Source organism: Parus major, chromosome 3 (genome assembly GCF_001522545.3).
Source record: "Parus major isolate Abel chromosome 3, Parus_major1.1, whole genome shotgun sequence".
Lineage (NCBI taxonomy): Eukaryota > Metazoa > Chordata > Aves > Passeriformes > Paridae > Parus > Parus major.
This window is the reverse complement of record NC_031770.1, coordinates 78205315-78226473: the sequence shown is the minus strand read 5'-3', so window position 1 is coordinate 78226473 and position 21159 is coordinate 78205315. Positions and strand designations below refer to the sequence as shown.

At 41.3% G+C, this 21159-nt stretch overlaps 1 protein-coding gene across 1 annotated transcript; it reads left to right on the top strand.

Moving 5' to 3' along the window:
* The first annotated feature begins 12379 nt into the window (after positions 1–12379).
* On the top strand, positions 12380–16812 carry HTR1E (5-hydroxytryptamine receptor 1E). Its single transcript, XM_033512887.1, has one exon. The coding sequence runs from the start codon at positions 15295–15297 to the stop codon at positions 16387–16389; it is 1095 nt and encodes a 364-aa protein (XP_033368778.1). The 5' UTR covers positions 12380–15294; the 3' UTR covers positions 16390–16812.
* Positions 16813–21159: the final 4347 nt, after the last annotated feature.

The following is a 21159-nucleotide window of genomic DNA, read 5'->3' as shown; positions in this document are numbered from 1 at the left end:
ACTTTCATAGGTAGACATTGATTTTTTTATTTAAACTAGATTAAGATGAGATAGCTGGTTCCCCCTTGTATTTTCTTGTAATAAGTGCAGCAGTGGCTGTAATCATACAGTCATGTAGGCTGGACCTCCAGAGGTCATCTATTCCAACTTCCTTCTCCAGCTGTAAAAGACAGGTTAGTCACCTGAAAGTATGCTGTGCCATGTGAAGGGTCACATGAAATGATTTCTCAGGAGATTAAAGGTCTCTTGGGAAGAGGCAGCTGAGACATTACCCATCTCCTCATTGGGTGGGAGTGTTGATCTGCTGCAGGGTAGGAAGGCTCTGCAGCAGGATCTGGAGAGGCTGGATCAATAGGCCAAATTCAATTATATGACATTTAACAAGGCTAATTGCCAGATGTCCTGCCATTCAGCTGCAACAACCCCATACAGCACTACAGGCTGGGGGAAGAGTGGCTGGAAAGCTGCCCAGCGGAAAAGGACCTCAGGGTGCTGGTCAATAGCAGCTGAACATGGGCCAGCAGTGCCCAGGTGGCCAGAAGTGTTGTGTTCCTGGGCTGCAGGATCATGTCCAGGCAGGCTACAGTTACCAGTGACCAACATGAGACTCAACGAGTTGGGCTTCTGCTCAGGAAACCCAGGAATATTTATATTTATTCAATACAGGAATAAACTCAGCTTAGATCAGAGACAGAGAGCCCTGAACAGAAGCAGGGTGATGGGTTTTGTGGAACAGAACCAAAGTGGAGTTTGAAGTTGGGATCTAATAGGAACATAGCAAGGGAGAAACTCCAGGGGTTCAAACCCAACCAGAACACCCTGGGCTGCCACCCCACGAGGATCCAGGGTGGATCAACTCTTCCCAGGCTCACAGGGCACATACCCTGAGAAGAGGGATGGAATCCACTCTTCCTGGGCTTTAAAGCCACGCCTCTCACTTAATGCTGAAACTAAATCTTTGCCTCCCTGGGCGGAGACACCTCACAAAGAAGGTCAATGGCACCTGGCCTGTATCAGCAATGGTGTGGCCAGCAGGACCAGGGCAGTGATTGTTCCCCTGTACTTAGCATTGAGGCCACACCTCGAGTGCTGTGCTCAGTTCTGGGCCCCTCACTTCAAAAAGGACATATTGACACTGGAGCAAGCTGGTAAAGGGTCGAGGTCTGTGAGGAGCAGCTGAGGGAGTGGGGTTGTTCAGCTTGGAGAGAAGAAGGCTCGGGAGTGACCTTATCACTCTCTAAACCTGCCTAAAAAGAGGTTGTAGCTAGGTTGGTCTTGGCTCCTTTTCCCAGGGAATCTGCAACAGGACAAGAGGATATAATCTCAAGCTGTTCCAGGAGTGATTCAGACTGGACATTAGAAGGAATTTCTTCACAGAAAGGATTGTCACATTTGGAACAGGCTGCACAGGAAAGTGGTGGAGTCATTGTCTCTGGAAATGCTTAAGGAAAGATTGGACATAGCATTTAGTTTCATGGTCTAGTTGACATGGTGGTGTCCAGCCAAAAGACTCAATATCAAAGATCTTTTCTAACCTAAATATTTTGTGATTCAATGCCACCAAGGATGCTGCAGCTCGAGACAAAGGATAATAGGGGACAGCCACTACATGTCAGAGTCTGCCTCTGAACCTCCCATCTCCTTCCTCAGTGTGCAGGTGGTGCAGGGCCAGAACCACCTCCCAGCAGAAAGTGCCTTGGACTCACTGGTGAAGTCCTGAGCAAGACAGGACAAACAGAATGCCCTGAGCTCTAGGGCAGGTGTTGATGGGATGTTCCAGCAGGGTAGAACACTCCTGCCAAGGCCAGTCAATATTCCATGTTCCTTTGGATATATTCTGTTTTGGTGACTTCTGAATTCTAAATTCTGTATCATAAGTGGTACCATATAAGCCCAGAAATAAACGCAGGTATCAGTGACACAGAATCACAGCAGCTCTTTTTCTTAACTCAAAGTCTGCTGTTTAATTGGCACAATGGCCTAGAGACTCTGTTATGTGAAGGAAGAATATGTACAAGTTTTGACAAAAGAATTTTTTTTCTGTCTGGTAGGGTCTTCAGGACCATCCTGTTCAGAATCTAACTCTGTCCAGTTAGCCTGTCACCCAGGTTTGTGGGTGTTTGATTTAGAGACAGAAAAGAAATCTCACATCTCTCACTGCAGGTAATGCTGGGCTGGGTATCAGTTGCAAAGCTGACAGAATCTAGGAAGTGAGACTGACTCTTCCTACATGGGATGAGGAAGCCCAAATGCCATGTAAATATTGTTCCAGCCCTTTCTGAGGTGAACAGAGATCATGCAATGTCAGCTCCTTTCCTTTTGTTACCTGGGGAGCAGACGAGTCAGCAAAGATGTAGCATTCATGATCAGAATTCAAATTCTCAAAATGATGAGGATCTTCAGGCTCATGAACTTCCATAAAGTATTGAAGGAATAACATAATGTACAATTTCACAGTAATTGTGTATGTACAAAGCATACACAATGCACTCATTTTTATGCTTGTATGAGTTAGAGAACATATGCTGTTTTAGCTTTATAGAACTGATTAATTTTAAAACACTTTGCTGTATTCACCTTTGATCCCACAGTAAGTTCTACTCAAGCCTATATCTATCCAAGCTTCCCTATGCAGATGTCTGGTAAAGCAAGAGAGACAAACAACTTCTATCCCTTCATCTTCCCCTTAATTTCTGAGGCAGAGTAAATCAGGGCTTTGCTTGTGGTGCTTTTTAAGGTACTCTGGCTTAACTCAGGAATTAATATTGTTCTTAGTGAGAAAAAATATATTTGAAATGCACACAGTAGGTGTGAAACATATTATGCCCTTAAAATCAGTCCATACTTCTGAGAGAAGCATCTGGGGGAGCACTTAGGGGGAATGCTGGTTAATTCTCTTTTCCCATGACCCTGTCCTTGTTGGCATGATATTAATATCTCTTAATTGTTATGAGTATGAACTGCTGCAGCAAAATCCAACCAAGGGCAGGACAAATGGTCACATAAGCATTTTTCAGGTTAAAAAGGCTATGATGTGCTAGTCATCATAGGATGTTATTAACATGAACCACAGTCTTCTGTATTCAGTGTAATCAAATTACTACAGAAGGGGAAAGTATAAATTTGGTATATACAGTTTGTAGCTGAAAAACAGGGGCATTGCCCTTTTTCTTTCTACATCACACACACCAGCTCTTGCTATTTTAATGTACACTACTTTTGACAGACTTGGATTCATTGTATTTTATTGCACCTGCTAAAGGACGACTCAATCTTTGTAGTGAGTGAAATTTTGTAATTACTCCATATGTCGTTGTATCTGTGGGTTAATTTTAGCGTGCCTATGGTTTTTGACAGCAAATTATCACTAATTCATATAATGACATGTCTGAAACAGTTGATATTGAATTCTTTTTCATATTTTTTTTTGCTTATTCTGTATTTACACGATGCTCCAGACAAGTCATCAAAGTGCCAGTTATGTGAGCTTAGTCACAACTAAAAGTCTCCAAAAGCAGACACATATTTTAGTTATTCCAGGCAATGGACAAAAGTAAACATTTTAGCTTGATTGTGTGTATGGTAAGGGTTTCAGGGAAAGAGTATGTCTTCATATGAAAGCTAGAGATAGATATAGCTATTGCTAAGGCCCTGAGTAATGTAACTGCAGTATCACAACAGTAGCTATTTTATTTGGGTAACCAAAATAATTGCTTGTATGTGCCATCAGCTCAGCTCATGGCTTCCACTACCAGCAGCAAAGTTTTGGAAATAAAAGCAGGAGCTCTTTTTCATGGGATTTTTCAGGACCTATTGACCACAATTAACTGGAGATTTATTTGTTCAAATCATAGGTCAGGACCCAACCCCTGGAGCATTTGCCCTAAGAGTGCAATGGTAACATGAGTTCAGTTCAAATACAAACTCATACTGCCATAAATGTCCTGCAGCAACTTTGGACCCTCTTCAACTGGCAAACTTGAGAGTTTCAGGCCACCAGAGCTCAGCCAGTCTAATATCTGAATACCTCTGCCTCAGCAGGATTTGCACCTAGGGCTTGTACAAGAAGTGTTTTCTCATACTAAACAGGAGTCTGTCCTTGACCTTTATGTTGCTGTACACCACATGTCAGTAATTCATTTCTCCTGTGCTTGCAGCAAGCACACTGCCCAGATGGAAATCCCACGCTCACAGTCCCAGGCAGCCGGCTCATGCCATCAGCCCAGTGCTTCTCACCAACATGAGACATTTTTCTACATGATTAAGGACCCACGGCACCTTCTGCTACAATAAAACTCTTTGTTCAGTCACACAAAATTTTCCTTTCAAAGCAGGTCTAGAGCCATTGTGTGAGTCATATCCTTCATTTTATCAGTGAAAAATAGGGTGTATATTCACTAAGGCCTAATCTGGAATATTTTTGCTCACAGTGGAAACATTTCCATTAACTTCAAAGGATCTCAGATCAAACTTCAAGAATTGCTAAGTTTTAGTCTGTCAGATTTGTTCATTTGAGGCTGTTATGAATTGCAGTTGTGTACAGAACCAAGTCATATGTAGATTAAATAAACTCTGTTGACATCAGTCTCCTGACACAGAATAGCAGCAAGAAACAAATATTGACTAGAAGAGCAACACATGTACAGTGACATTTAGCTTGTATAAAATGATAGTCTCCATATAAATGCAAATAGCACCATTTCCCCAGAGCTGAATAAATGATATTCATCAGTAAATATTTGTGTGTCTTTGACATGTCTCTAAGCAGCAAGATGAGAAATTGAGATGGAAAATATATTCACAGGTGAGAATTCAGTGCAGATTTTTCTTAAAGTTTTCCTCTTAATGCATTTGGGAGACCTTGAAAAGCAGATTCTTCCCTTTCTAGTTAGTAACTTAAATGCAAAGCATCAGAACCACAACAGACCACAGCACACTCAGTTCCTGTCAGTCGTATCCTGACCCTGCCACTCATGCTGTGCTCCGTGGCAGGGCTCTGAGCCTGAGAACACTCCCCAGAAAAGAAACCTAAAGCAGATCATTAATTTAGGAGCCTCATACCAATACTCAGAAGGGATTTATGCACCAGGAAGCTAATGCTTAACTATCTTTATATGAGAGATAGGGATTTTATGGACCAGGGTTTCAGCAACTTACATGACCTAAGCATCTTTAATAATGTAGCTCCTGTATAAAGTACATGTAGGGGCTTTCTCCTCTGTAAGAGGAACAACAGCACAGTTCATCAATATGAGGAATGAGTGCTCAGGCTTTTCAGCTAGGAAAGAGGAGACTGAGGGCCTAAATCATTACAATCGAAGTCTTTAAAGACACAGGTGATGCAGGAAAGGTGGCTAGGTAACAATTGTTCCCCATAGGGAATGTGTCTTCCCTACAAAGTTGCACTCTTAGAATCATATTTAGGTTTGCTTCAAACTATAAAACAATGAAGACTAAATAGGATTTCAGGCATGTGCCTAGAGATGATAAGCCCAGTTCATGGGCCACTTAGATTGCTGCTGAATTTCTAGAACTGACTCAGTGTTCAGTCAGCAGGAGCTGCAAAAAAAGTCAATCCCATTGCCTTTACATGGTCTCCCACTCACAAAGTGCATTTCCCTCCCTGGAGGTGCTAGTAAATGAGGCATTGGACTGTGCCTCCTGCCAGGCCCATTACAGTATGTGAAGTATTAGACTTGCAAACTGTATTGGGATCTTCAACTCAAAGAAGTAAAAATAAGGATTATCAGCATGTAAGAAAACCCAGCTGTTCCCACAGCAGCTCTTTCAAGTTATATTGGACATGGAATTGTTATTCTTCAGAGGAATTTTTAAGATGCTCCAGTGAGGTGCTTTAATAGTTTGCAAATGAAATAGACTTCTTTCTAATGAAGGATTCTTTTTGAAAAATAGTTTTCCCACATGGGATTTGGCTTCAGCAAAACAGTCATGATTTACAACAGTTTCACAAGCTCTGCATGATTTCTGCTCCAAAAGACCATTGGAGGAGACTCACAAGAAGGTAGTTTTGTTTCTAGTTACAAAACAAACAGATCATTAGTTCAAAAGATACTAAACTTCAAAGTAACTCTTATTCTTTTAAAAGTTACCTTGAGGTCTGGAGGTCTATGGACAGTGCTTCCATTATCCACATAAATACAACCTGAGGAAGTCAAGAATGTTTTTTAAGACTAAACATTATTCAAAATGAGTTTGAATAATGGATTTTCTTTTCATAAGCCTATTCAAAAGGAGAAACAAAGTTTTTTTACTTAGAGAGATTACGCTGTTAGGTGACCAAGAGAACACTGAAACATTTCGTTCCTGGCTCCAGTTTTTAAAGTAAGAGTTTTTTGAGAAGAAATAGAGTGAACTTCTCTCTTTCTGAGTCCTCCAGCACCTTTTATGTGATTCTGTACTGCTTTCAACCACGAAGATGCTGCCTCTGCTATTCCCAGCTAAGAAACAGGGCTTCACTTCAGCACCAGTCTTTCAGTTCCATGACAGCATGGTCTCTACAGCTGGAATTCCTGTCTTTTTGTTTGGGTTTTTTTTAAGGCAGATGTGACTGTAGTTTATTTTGCTTTGGCAAAATGTTTCTGGGAGTTGTTATGGATGGATCTTCAGCTTGGTTGCTGCCTGGCAGACTAAGTCATGGCTGGAGGAAGAATTGCAGGTTTGGGAGAGGGTCTCGCCTACTCAGGACCATTCAGATGTTGTGTGCCTTCATTTTTCAGCTGAACCTTACTAACCAGCTTCATGAATACCTGCCCCTGGGCCACTCATCAGTGAAGCACCATCCCAAGTGTTGTTTTTCTCAGGAGGGCTGTAAGTGCTGGCTATGGCACACTTGTCTGTCCTCTCCCCTTGCAGGGAACGATCTCGCACAGTTCAGCTGCCAATGTCTGAGAGTGTATCTCATTATCCAAGCTGTCCTCCCACCTGTATTTTATCTGACTGCAGGTGTTAGTCATACAGTCAATGAACAAATAGTCTGAATGGAAGGTTGAGCAGTAGGAGGAAGGATTATGAAGGGCCCCAGGACCCGCCAATACCCAGCGTCGACGCTCTTTTCTTTTGTGCCTGTGTGTGCCTTGCTGAACCATTCAGTAGAAAAAAAAAGGGAATTGCAGAGCAAAACAGCCAAGCCAAAAGCAGCAGTGGGTACTGACAGCAGCACGAAACCTGGGGCAAATGTTTTCCCTTGCCGTAACCACCTGCTCCATAGCAAGTGATTTGGGTCTGTCACCAGGTCTTTGAAGTTTCTACATCTTCCTGAAGCATGAGAACATCCATAGCAGGGATCAGTGATGAGGTCAACTTTATAAAACAACATTAGCAAAAACAAACAAACAAAAAAAAAGTAATAAAAAATTTTTAAAAATTAAAATCTTTAAAAATTTTCTTAAAAGAGAGGAGAGGGAATTTTGATGACACAACATGTGAAAAGATGCATGTACTAAGTGAGGTACAACTTAAAACACAGAGGAGAAGTCTTCTTTAGTAGTGAAAAATACTTAGAAATACGAAGTTCAAGAAAGACAGTCTTAACCATAAGTTTTTTTTAAAAAAAATTAATCAGAGAATAATGTCTCTGCGAGAGTGACTGCTAAGCATGAAGGTTGCAAGGGTCAGTGACAGGCACAGATCGTATTTTTCTTTCCAGCTGAGAGGTTAAGGTAAGTGTAGGTTCCCAGGCCTGACCATAAATTAGGATATCATTAGGGATCAAGAGTACCTTTGCACTGAGAAAAGATCAGGTGAGAAGCACAGCTCTAGAGTAGTTAAATGCTGCTCTGGGCAATCAAACAAGCTTGCTGCCTCTGTTAATATAGATGTCATGCACGTACCAGGGGAGAGCATGTCCGATAACTTTAATCAGGTTAACACACATAACAAGGCTGTCTAGCTGTGGGAATCAGGAAGTCCATGACTGAGAATTTACAGTTTCTTGGCTGGGTGGATTAACCCATTCAGCACTAATGTAACGTGATGTTTCTGTACCCAAATAGCTCATTTCAGCACTTCTACAAATGCAATCTGCAAAACAAATTGAAAACAAATCAAAACATATTTTTATTTTCTGTTCTTTCAGGAACAGATTGATAGTGAAAGAAAGTTTCTATCTCCACAAATCATCTCTGGAGGAAAAATAGGTATAGGGAGAAGTTCTTTATGCCACAGTGTGGTGGAAAAGGCAGCACTTCTGTGTTTTGACAGGTTAGGGTTGTACAATTGATTACTATAAATTCTACCTCAAAAGATTTTGCAAGATGCAGCTACCTATGTCTCTTGGCTCTATGGTATAGAAAATTAAAGCCTCTGGTGTCCACGAGTTAAACATCTCAGGATATAAGGTAGGTCATGAAAAGGGTATATTGAAATGAACTACCAGGAATGGGCTGAAGTTTACATGGGTATTTTGTGTAGTGTAAAACAAAAGAGACTTTTTATGTGTACTGTGCTAAGGGTCTAAACAGATGTGATGATGAGTTTTAAAGTAATCTTTTTATTTGATAGTCTCATGAAACCAAATTATTATAAATTTAGAGTGTTATTTATTACAAAATACTGCAACTAGAGTGCTATTCTAGGTTGCTTTTTTTTTTCAGAAATCTGTGTGTTTTACTATCCCAGAGAATTTTATTTATGTCTTATGAAAACCAGGATTAAATCTGCATCGAGCCCTAATTTGTATCAGATTGCAGCTCAGTTGCATCTTACAAGCTTTCACTGCCTAAGATTTACTAACTTTCATATTGAAAGTAGATAAAAATGAGTAATCATCTGTGAATGATAATTATACCACTGCTTGTGGGAGGGAGCATGGTTTGAAGATCATCACTAATTATTGTTTCTCATTTGCATGTGCCAAGATCTGCACCACAAAACCTTACCTCTATAGCGGAATGCTGGTGGATTTTTAAAAAACCTGAAAAACCACAGCAATGGTTTTTGGAGGCAGCACCTCTCCTCTCCCATCAGTTTTCTCCCAGGCTTCTAACTTGGGAAAGAAATCCTACAGGCTGGCAAGGTTCACTGGGAAGGAAGGTAAAGTCTTCCTGATATGCAAACAGAGATCCTCTTTCTGATGCTGAGGGAGTTAGAACATCATGGTCACCCTGGCATTTATCCTGGGCTCTTCAGCAAAAGAGACAGAGAGCAACATCCCAACATACAGTGACAAGACAGAGATAACAGTGCCTAAGCACCGCTTCACAGCTTGACATTTTAGCAATCTCTTAGACAGAATTTAGTTTCCAATGGAGAATAAGCAGAGCCGTGAGGGCTCCTGCACACACACACAGCTGGCCTGCACAAACACTTGGTTTTGCTCTTGCAAGAGGACAAGAGGGCACAGACACACCCCTTTGCCCTGAGGAGGTGATGGGTAGCTTTCAGAGCCATCAGGCCTGGTGCAGGCATCACCAGAGTGCTGCGTCCCTCTGTCCCCTCTGTCTATGCTGGCTGGGAATAGCCCAGCCCTCCCAGCCTCCCAACAATGGTGTCAGGTTTGACTCTTGTGCTCTGGTCTGAACAAGTTGGGTTATTGCCCTGATTTTGGCTGTGGATGACCAAGGCACACTCACGTTTCCCCTTGTTGTCTCTTCTTCCACTTGTGCTTTTCACCAGACTTGACACTCCCTTTCTCCATCTCAGCCTCCTCCCAAAAGTACAACTCTGGCCAAATTACCACCTCCCCATCGGTCCCAGTTTTGCAACAACCAGTGAAATCTGGTTTGTGATAGAGTTGTTATAGGCACACTCAGCTTTATATGTGATTACTGCTGGAGCAGCTGAGGTGCTGTGGATTTTGCAAGGCCATGCTCCCAAAAAGTCCTCAGTGCTCCCCTCCACTCTTATGTGAATTTCAACCATTTCTTATGTAACTCCACCTACAAAACCCAGCCATCCCTTGGGGCATCATCTGTGACTGGTGTCAGGTGCCTGTGCTGGTACCTGCCACACCCAGCACGTTCTCTGTTGTGCCCAGCAGTGTCCCCAGTGCTGTTCACTCAGCCCATCCTCTCTGGCCAGGACTGAGCTGAAGCACAGGTATCCCTGTTTCCCTAGAAACCTACTTTACACAAAGACAGGCTGCAGGCCATTATATCCTTGATTACAACATACTGTGCTTTGGTTATTTCTGACAGGGTCACTACACGTATGAACGTTAGTAGGATGCCCACAGATGCAAACACACAGTTATTCCTGCACACACCTTGCTTACTGCTCAGTCCTGTCTTTCCATCATGCTGCTTGTTTCAGCGGTGTGCACAGGGTAAATCTTAACTTGAAAGTCAATTTTATAGGTCAGTTCCTACAAATTTCATAGTAATTTCACTCCTGGCCTCATTCAGTCTGTGTAAGAAAAGGTTGCATCTTTAAATCTATGGTCCCATAATGCAGCTAGGAATTCCTCAGACAGGTTCTTGTAAAATTTTGGTTTTCACACAAAAATAGTGATTTCTTTTATTATCCTACCCCAGTTTACACTTCTCTAAGACAACCCCAATGCACCTTCTAATAGTTTGCCTTCATTTTACCTACAACTGGCATTAAAATCTCATGCTGTGGCTGTGATATGAGCTGCCTGGTGACAAGAAGATTTTGTTTTGCTGACAGTCTTGCCACAGGTTGGCGTGATTCTGACCACCTCCACTTTCTCAGCTTTTGCATGCTGCTTTTCCAAACATGACACATTACAAACAGCCTCAGTGCCTACATAAATCCATAGCATGACCTCTGCAGCACTGACATCCTTAGAAACCCAAAGCAAAACCAGAATCCCAGAGTACAGTACTTAGTATTTGCAAACCTATAATCTTCAGTTAAACTCAGCTGTGTCATTTGATTACCAAGGAGCCAAGAAGTCCAACATTTACAAAAGCAATACTAGAAAGTTGCAAGGGAAAAGCCTGAATTTCAGGGCTTTGTACATAAACTTGGAAGAGAAAACCTCTTTGAAGGAAGAGGAAGAGCATTGAAAGTTTAGCATATTTTCATAGTTTGAAATATTAGCATTATCATAAATGTCTTTAGTCATATTTTCCATAAACTGTCTCACAAATCATGGCACAGATTCTTGCCCTTCAGAGCTAAAATCATGGAGATATTGAAAGTGTAAAGCATTCAGACCAATTCAGAGTTTAAGAGAGTCAAACTGACTCATTGCTGTCAAGGGCACAAAGGTGTAGCAGCTGTACAGTGCAATAATTGCTTAGAGGAAATGTAAAACCATGGATGTAAAGGAACTAACCTGCTTTGTACATACACATGTGCAATGCCAGTTCCATTTGCTTGCTCCAAGTGATGTTATTCCATTTGTTATGAAATGGTGGAAAGTCCAGTGGCCAAAGAGTAGGAGTCAATCCGTCCAGCAGAAATTCAGATTATTCTGCTACACTGTGGTCCTCTGCTGAGAAGAGGGAGATAGTTTTTTTGGCAAGAGCAGACATGGACATTGCCATCTCACAGCCTAAATTTGTCCAGTTCCTTTTAAGTTTAATCAAACTCTTTCGCCTTTCTTCCTCTTAAGTGGCACTTAAAGCCATTACCAATAACCAGCTAATATGAAACATGATTTATTCCCATTTGGAGGAAGCCAGATGAGTTTCTTGCACCAACTGCAGGAAATTAGTCTGTGTGTGTAAAATTCTCTCTGTAGGAAATGACTGACAGCCTAAAGTGATACAGCTGCAAAACATAAACATAGCAGTGCTTTTAGTGAGAGCACTTAAAATAACTGTTATTAATGTCCCTTCTAAGATGTCACTTAGAAAACCACAATCAATTACTATAGTGATAGCAATACTATATATAGCAATTATATGCAAGAGATAGAGATGCTGGAAACCAGCTATTATTGCTTAGACATAGTAAAATTCTCCTTGTTAACACTCATGTTATGACCACAAACACACCTGCATTTTTAAAAGATTGATGATAAGTAGCATTTAAATCCTGCCCTGTATTAATAAGCAAGGTCAATCACTGGTATCTCTTTGTAAATAATTTCCCAGTTTAAAACATTGTTTCTTTCCTGGGCCAGAGTTCTCTCTATCTGGGTCCTCTAATTCAAAAGTAGAGAGAAGACAGTTGGAAAAGCAAGGAGAGTGGGAGAGTGGCTGGGGAGGAGGCACTGCAGGAGAGTGGACATGAGCCCTGGCTGAGCCCCTGGAGGCAGTGCTGAGATGGCACCAGCAGCTCAGGAGAGTCTCTGGCACAAGAGGTGAGCTGGGAGGTGAAGAGACAGGGCTACAGTCAACTAATTATAGCTAATTAGTTATAATGCCAGTGTGTATCCTCATCCTGTGGGTAAGGGAGGACAAGACGCACAAACTTAAGCTGTAGAAGAAACTTTCAGCTCTTGACAGCTGAAATTACTTTTCAGCATTTAAATATACTTCCTTAATAATACTGGTTTAGTGCCAGTCTCTTATGTGGCATTTATATTGTCTGAATTGCTAAGGGCTCACTTCCTATAAGGAAAAATCTGAATTAACTCCCCAGTAATGGGTTTGGACATGAAATGATGGGCTGGTGGTGTCTGAGGTACCTGCAGACAGGGATGAATGAGGCTTTGTTTATATTTTTTCTTGTCTTCAATTATTGCAATGTTTTCCAGGAAAAAAAAAAATGTTAGCTCTCCTGAGCAGTAGCAGACTTGTAAAACCAAACTCCTCTGTGTTATCAGCAGTATCCTTTGTCCTAAAGCAAACCTGATGTTTGGATCTGATTAAGTTTGTTTAAATACAAGTTAATTAAGGAGAGCAAGAATTTATTTTTCAGAGTACTCTTGTGATACAGGGAACAGGTAGAGCTCAGAAAGGATTTTCCTTGGGATACATCAGTGTAGGCCATCTGGTGAGGAGAACCATAGCAATTCAGGTCTTACTGGATTAAACCTGTATATAGGCAGTGCTCAGCAGAGAAAATGGTGGGGACCATGTAGGGTGGGGAGATGTCCCAGGGCCATGAGACCTCAGGGCCCCAGAGGAGAGAAGGACTAGCAGAAAGAAATGCTGCTTACATCAAGAGGCATCACAAGATCTCCTGTGTGTGCACATAGTGGCTGTGGAGGAGATGTGAATTCCATGGTGTCTTCCAATATCTTTGAGAGTGCTTGTGGGCCAGGGTACACTCACTAAATAATAGTGCTGAAGAGAGGATGTGTATTACAATTGGTTTTGGTCTGTGCTCCAGGAGTGCAAGAGAGGGAGAGAAAACCTCTTTGCTTTATCCTCTGATCAAAGCATCAGATATAATAAGGGTGCAAACTAAGGAACTTAGAATCTGTCTTGATATAAAAGACTCCCATGAACAATTTATGAAGAAGGTTTGAGCTGATATTTTTGCTTTAGGGATAAACAATCAAATTGACATTTCCATGGGTGGTAACCACATGGTTACAGATGATGGGTGGATTTCCATCTGACTTCTCCAGTCAATTTCAATAATCAGGCCTAATATTTCCTCCAAGGCTATTAGTAGTTTAAAGCTGTTTAAAGTAGTTTCTTAAGAGTAGAGTATGCTTTAAGGGAAGGCAGTTCTGCTGCTCCTTCAGCAGAAATAAAGCTCACATTTTGCTAACCCAGAGACAGTGGCAGTACAGATCTGCTTTCCTAGAGCCTATCCACAAATAGAAGTTTTTATCTAAAGTTTCTAATTTTAATTTTTCCTCATTCAGCTCATTCAGAAGATGGCACTCCAACATCTGAGGAAGAGCATATGTACACAGAGCTAAGCAGCCAACTAGCTTTAAATGCATAATTCCTCATTCAATTTCTTAATTCCTCATTAGCTTGCGTGTGCAAACTCAGAGCCTAATCCAAGTCCCACTGGTGTCAGTGAGAATGGGTTTTACCTCTCAGATTTAACCTAAAAATCAGACATGTATTCCAAATGCAACTGTGGAGGAGCCACTTGTAGTGAAAATAGAGAAAGATCAGCATTTCCAGGATATGATTCATAGCGTCTTCCTTAAAGGCTTGTCTTGAGAGGGGACAAGTGTATTTCTGGCAGCTGCTATCTTTTTCCCCTGCTTGTAAAAGGAGCCTGTACAACCAACCAAGAAGCCTTCTCACTCTGATAAATGAAGCCAGGGGAAGGAATCTTTCCATTTATTTCAATGGAAAAGGATTCAGACTTTCAGTTTTCCTCATCCTTTATGCAAACATAAATTACAAATGAGTAAGCAAGGTCCCAGAGGTTATCCCAACCTGCACATCATGGGCTATTAACTATGGCTTCAGTTAGCATTTGGGATGTATAGAAAAGAAATGTAAACTTCTGTAACAAAATTAAACTTTTTTTTTAATTATTGTTCCTTGCATCACACTGGACTCCCTGACAGGGAGCACAATTAGATGGAAATCTCAAAGCAGTGGCAGAAGCTTTTTGTCTGTCTCCTCTAAAGACACTCACAGTGGGATATGTGAAATGTCAGGAATAATTAGACAAAACTATATGAGCTCCTAGCAACACTGATGTGCTATGTAAAACCAAGCATTTGCCATAAAGCTTTAAACATTGTTGAAAACCTGCATGATAAAAGCAACCCAGGTAATTTTTAAGTACAGTTTCTAATATGTTAATACAGATATGGATATGAAAAAGCAGAATAGAAAGCTGTGAAATGCTGGCATGCCTTTGCTGAGAAAGGCTGCTCTGCTGCTTTTTTTTCCAAAGGTGATATATAAAAGTAATTGATGCCTCTCATATAGCAATTAAAATGAAAAGGCAAATTCCCTCAGCTCTTCATCTGCTAGAGTGTATTTTAACAAGCAGGAAAAGGACTAGCTCCTGGTATCGGTATCACTAAGATCATAGGCATGTTTGTGAAAAGGGACCTCTGGAGGTCCCTTAGTCCAGCCTCCTAAAGTAAAATCTCCAAAACTGAAGAAGGAATAACCATTTCACATCAGCAGGAGATCTGGCCCAATTTGCCCTTTAGATAAGAAAAAAATGAACTATGAATGCAGAAAAAAGGGGAAAGAAAAGGCAAGAGAAGAGAAGGGAGAACAGACCAACATTTTATTTGAGATGATATTAGAAATGCAAAACTTTTTTACCAAAAGATGGGATTATCCTAAATTGACTAACAGGTGTGTTTTTATCTTCTAGGAAAAACAATGAACAGGAAGAAACCTGGAAGATTATTTGCTGCTCTGTCGAATATGGGATTATAATTTTTTTTTTTTTTTTTAATTATACATATAGCATCTCTTTCAAATGGATGACTTCTGAACCTAGAACTCTTCATTACCAACTTCTCGCAACCTGGAGGGGAAAATGAATTTCACAAATTGCACCACTGAAGCCAGTGTGGCTGCAAAGCCAAAAACAGTAACGGAAAAGATGCTCATTACCCTGACCTTGGCCACAATCACAACCTTGACTATGCTGCTGAATTCTGCTGTAATTGCAGCAATCTCCACAACCAAGAAGCTCCACCAGCCGGCAAATTATCTCATATGTTCACTGGCTGTGACGGATCTCCTTGTTGCTGTTCTCGTCATGCCCTTGAGCATCACTTACATAATGATAGACAAATGGACTTTGGGGTACTTCATCTGTGAGATCTGGCTTAGCGTCGACATGACCTGTTGCACGTGTTCAATCCTTCATCTGTGTGTCATTGCACTGGACAGGTACTGGGCCATCACAGACGCTATCGAATACGCCAGGAAAAGGACGGCGAAAAGGGCTGGGCTGATGATAGTCACCGTGTGGACAATCTCCGTTTTCATATCAATGCCCCCCTTGTTTTGGAGAAATCACCACAGCATCAGTATTCCCAGTGAGTGTCGCATTCAGCATGACCATGTCATCTACACTATTTATTCCACGTTTGGGGCATTTTACATTCCCTTGACTTTGATCCTGATCCTGTACTACAGAATTTACCACGCTGCAAAGAGCCTTTACCAAAAGCGGGGTTCAAGCCGCCACCTCAGCAACAGGAGCACCGACAGCCAGAACTCTTTTGCCAGCTGCAAGCTCACACAGACGTTCTGTGTCTCGGACTTCTCCACATCTGACCCAACCACAGAGTTTGATAAAATCAAACCATCCGTGAGGATCCCTCCTTTTGAGAACGACTTGGACCTGGCTGGCGACCGGCAGCAAATCTCCACGACAAGAGAACGAAAAGCTGCTCGCATCCTGGGGCTGATTTTAGGTGCTTTCATTTTGTCCTGGTTGCCCTTTTTCATCAAAGAACTGCTTGTGGGCCTCCACATTTGCACTGTCTCTCCAGAAGTAGCAGACTTCTTGACCTGGCTTGGGTATGTCAACTCGCTCATCAACCCTTTGCTGTACACGAGCTTTAATGAGGATTTCAAGCTGGCCTTTAGAAAGCTCATCAGGTGTCGAGAACATACTTAAAAGTGCTGAGAGATGATGATGCTGGCATGACTCCTGGCCTTAAAAATGAGCAAAATCATTTGGCTCTGCCACCGTTTCCCTTGATAAAGGGGATTTTTGTGTTTGCCTATTTGCTTGACTGTTCTTCAGCCTGTAATTATGCCATTTTTTAATCTCCAGTGTTATTCATGGTAAAGGGTTTGAAATAAATTTATTCTACAAAGGAAACAATTTTTTAGAAATGAAACAGCAAAAAAATACTATTAGTATTAGGTACTCATGTCTAAGACATTTTGTGTAATCAATGATTCAAGAAGCAAACAATATTCACTTTTATACTTTTTCCATTTAAGAATCAAACATGGAAATTATGTACTGTATAAAATGAACCCCATAAATACATATTCAAAAATTAATAAACACTTCATGGTCATGAGAGCTAAACAGCATCTCTTTACTGTGGCGTTCTGAGAAAGCTGTAACAGCCATTTAGGAGGAAAATTACCACCATTTCCACCCTGGGTTGAGGCAGAATAGACTATTCCTTTCTTCAGGAATACACTCCCAAAACAGAAAGCAAAGTTCAGTTCATTGCATCTAGAAATTATTCCATTTCATAACCCAAAGGAATTAACTTAAGTGGCTCTCTTTGTGCAATATTCCAGATTTACAGTTGAGGTGTTGGGCAGACACCTGTGCAGATTATTTGGCAATTGAGAGGATGCAGCTAGCAAGTAGGAGACTAGTGAAACTAACTGCACATCTGAGTGGTCACACCTTCAATACCACTAACCCTACTTCTTCAGGCCTTCTGCTTTAGTCAGTTCTGGGGTGGTATTATTCACTTGTGCCATATTTCATCTGAATCTTGTGGTGCACAGCCCCAAGGATCTATGGATCTTACCCCCAACAACTTAGGCAACTGGATATCTTCTCAGCAGGCTAGCAATATAGAGAAATTAAAAAACATCAGCTAAAACCTAATTATTTTGGAATATCAGAAAAAAAATCAGTAACATGATTTGTTTTAAATAGCAGTCTGCATATATTCTTTCTTGTCATCTCAGTTTGCAATGGCAATCTTGCCTACTTAACCTATGGTCAGGTGCTCTGGTAGGATTTTTTGCTCTGGGAGTCCTTCACAGACCTAATTCCCCTGTCCTGAGAGACAAAGAGTCCTTTGTATCCTGTCTTTTGTGCTTATGGAAGTTAAAATTTTATAATTCAAATATTGTGGAAATCAATCAGGGAAGGGGCAAAATCAAAGCTGAGAATTTGGTATTGTCCATTAGCCACTCCCAAGCACCATTTAAATATTTATTACTTGCCTTGCACTCTAATGTTCTTCCCCGTCCATTTTTCTGGACAAATTCTTTTTGAATTACATGAATACACAACAGAGGAAATACCACATATGTCAACCTGACATGCAATAACAGTGAAAACTATAGTATGGTGGCTCCAAATCCATCAAAACAAATACTAGAGGTAGCAAAAGTGCTGTAACAGCACTGGAAGCCATCTCTTAAAAATGTTTTGAAAATTTACAAGATGACAATCATTTTTCTTATCAAGAGTCAAGGAAGTGTAAGTAATATGTGAGCAATAAACTGCAAATGGAACGGAGAAATGACATCCTTATTGGTGAGAGAAAGCATTTGGCTGGAAAGATGCAGTGCCACAAGCTGAGCGTAAACCAGGTCTGAAGGTGACAAAAGCATGACCTGCTGCTTACCCACATGCAGTGGGATTCTTCTTTCAGGACTCCCTGCCAGAGTTTGGGAGGTATCTCCAGCTGTCCTTCTGAAGCTACTGTTGCAGTTGCCTCCTCCAGATGCCTTTGGGTTCCCTAGTAGCAAACATTAATCCCTAAAAAGAGAGGGAAATTATCTCTACCACTGAAAATTTCTTTTAGTGAGGAAGCACAGATATCCATTATGGTTTTTCCTCTGTGCAGCTTGTTGGAGGTGGAAATTGTTGATAGAAATCAGGAAAGTGTGTCCTGACCCTGACTATCAATAAAGCTTCCAAGTAGCTCCCCAGAGTACATATGCTATTAAGGAAAAAAAAAAAAAAAACTAAAAACAAACCTGGAAGTTAAAATAAAAAATGTGGTATTTGTAAGAAGCATTGTGGACTATATTTTTTTCTCTTTTGCAATAGAATTTATTACTAAAGAGCAAGGATTCAGCACAATTTCTGAAACAAGTTGACTGTGGCAGAGGAAACAGGACACACAGGCAGTTATGGCTAGAAGAGAGTGGATTTTGGTGTCCCTTGGGTGCACAGGGGTGCCCAGCTGCTGCGATGACCAGAAAGAGAAGAGTAAATGTACAAGACTGCCCCAGCAGACTGCCTGAGCCACACCAAGGAGCTCAGCTGAGGCAGAAGCTGCACCCCAGCCAGGTTTTTTTGGGTTGTCTCTGGGGCTCAGCTGTGGGGTGGGCTGCACAGGGGTCTTTGCTAGGAGGAGGGAAGGGGTTGGAGTGACAGTGCTGGTGAAAGGTGTTTCAGAGGGGAAAACTAACAAAATGAGAGATGCTTCCAGCTCCTAAGGACACATGGCACACAGAGTAATTTAGGTTGGACGGGATCTCTGGAGGCCAGCTAGGCCAAGTCCCCTACAAACAACAAACCTCAAAGTGGGACCAGCCTCACAGCTCCACACTGCTCTGACATGCTGTGTGCAGTCATGTTTCTCACAGATGCTCATTTAAAGCCGTAAGTGTGGCTGAAGGCTGGAAATGCTGAGTGTGACCTCCACAGCAGCTGTCGTAGGCAGGTAGCAGTACTTCAGAAACATGGATGCTGTAAAACACAGGAGTTGCATCATCTTTATTTCTACTAATGGCTTCCTTTTAGTATGTGAACACTGCTATTACCACTCAAACTACCAATCAGGTTGAAGGCTGTATTCAATTTTAATATTTAGAGGTAATTAACAGGAAAAAACAGATGGATGGCTAATTTCCGTGCTTTCCTGTTAAATAAAGACTCACCATTCACTGCCAGCTGACTACTGATTTTCTAATTAAGTCATTAGCTAAACACAGAGAATGTTTTCCAACAAATGCCACTAGATTGATGAAGATGTATGTGTTCCCCATGCTCAGAATCAAAGTCAGGAACAATTTATAGGATTGGCTACTTATAACAACTCAACTTGATCAGAAATTACCAGTTTTCTCATGAAAATAAAAACTAGTCTGACACCACTATTTAACAAAATCCTCTTTTTTTTTCCTATGTTAAGTTTTTGCTGCTTTTATAATGGGTTTGGAGACATTTCTTGACCTATGGCAACTCCCCATTCACAGTTATCCTGGATCAGTGCCACCCACACCATGTTCTGCAATACAAGCTCTTCCCAACAAGCTCTTAGTGATGTATTCAAGACCTACAGACTACCTTCATCTTCCTTCACCTCTCTAAACCATCCTGAAATCTCAGAGTCTTATTATCTAATGGTGCCCTCGCAAAGTTGTCTTGCTTTACAGCCTTAACTCCCTGCCTGTCCTGCCTTTGTGTTTCTGACTCTTTCTAATCCCTAAATTTATTGTGGTCCTACTAGAGCAAGACGTTGTTCTCCCCCCATCTCTCAGCAATTATCAGAATTCCCATGATTGTGGCTGTTCAAGTCTGTAAGACTTTACAAGTCTTACATGTATCCAGGCCATATCTAGAAAGTTTTTGCCTTCTGTAAGCAGCTAGTGCTTTGGAGTGAGTTCATATGTCCCTGAAGATTGTACCAATCAACAAGCTGTCCTCCCCAAATGACAGACTCTTCAAATGGTACTTTACCTATTTTTATTTTGTTCCCTTTCTTCTGTACCCTATCCTTTTCCCTTTCTTCCACATTAAAATTGACCCTCGTATTATTATTTTATGGACCTGTATCTTTGCTTTTGGGGACCTGTCCCTGCACAGGTTACTCAGGTTTCACTCAGCTCCTGCTCTTCTGCCTGTGCCAACCACAACTCTCTTCTCTGCAAGCTTTGTCCCACCACCTCCATGATCTTTCTAGATCTCTCCTGCTCCTTGCAGCTGATGGGTTTTTTCCTTCTCAAAACCACTTCTGATATGGTAAAACTCCTGAAACAAAAGCAGTCACCATGGGCAGTGGAGGAATTAGTGTGTGTGTGTGTGTGTGTGTGTGTGTGTGTGTGTGTGTGTGTGTATTGTCTGCCTTTTTGTCTCACCTCTCCCTTACAGATCACATCCTCTTCTGACATGAGCTATCTCTGCCTAGTGCACAGCATACATAGACACAGCAAAAACACGTTAAGAGTTGCATCTGCCCTGACCCACCTGGATCTGGCCCATGCTCAGTACTTTAAAGTTGTGGGTTTTTCACCACAATGATGTACCCAGTTGTTCATTGTGATTACCCAGAGGTTAATTTTGTTGATCTTCCTGTACGGAGAAAGATGATGGGATTGAACTTTCCAAAGGATTTAAAACAAAGCCAGTTTTATGTAAAAGGCTGTCACTATTCAGATTTCACTACTGTGCACCTGAGCTGTCCAGTTTTCAATAGTTATCACTTCTTTTTTCTTAGTTCTTTGTATGTGCAAGGAAGGAACAAAAAAAAACAAAACACAAAAAAACAGAAAAAGAAAACAAAAATGAAACCCCAAACTAACAAAAAAACCCAGCTTTTAAAAATTGGGTTTTTCTAAGGAAAGATATTAAAAGAATAAAGGAATCTTTTCTAAAGACTCAATTTCCCACTCCTCTGTTTTGAATTCCAGTTATCAAAAAGTAAAGAGCATTAAAGTGCTGAGGGGAAAT

Excerpts from the sequence above, each read along its gene's own strand:
- HTR1E (XM_033512887.1), top strand. The coding sequence starts at position 15,295 with ATGAATTTCACAAATTGCACCACTGAAGCCAGTGTGGCTGCAAAGCCA.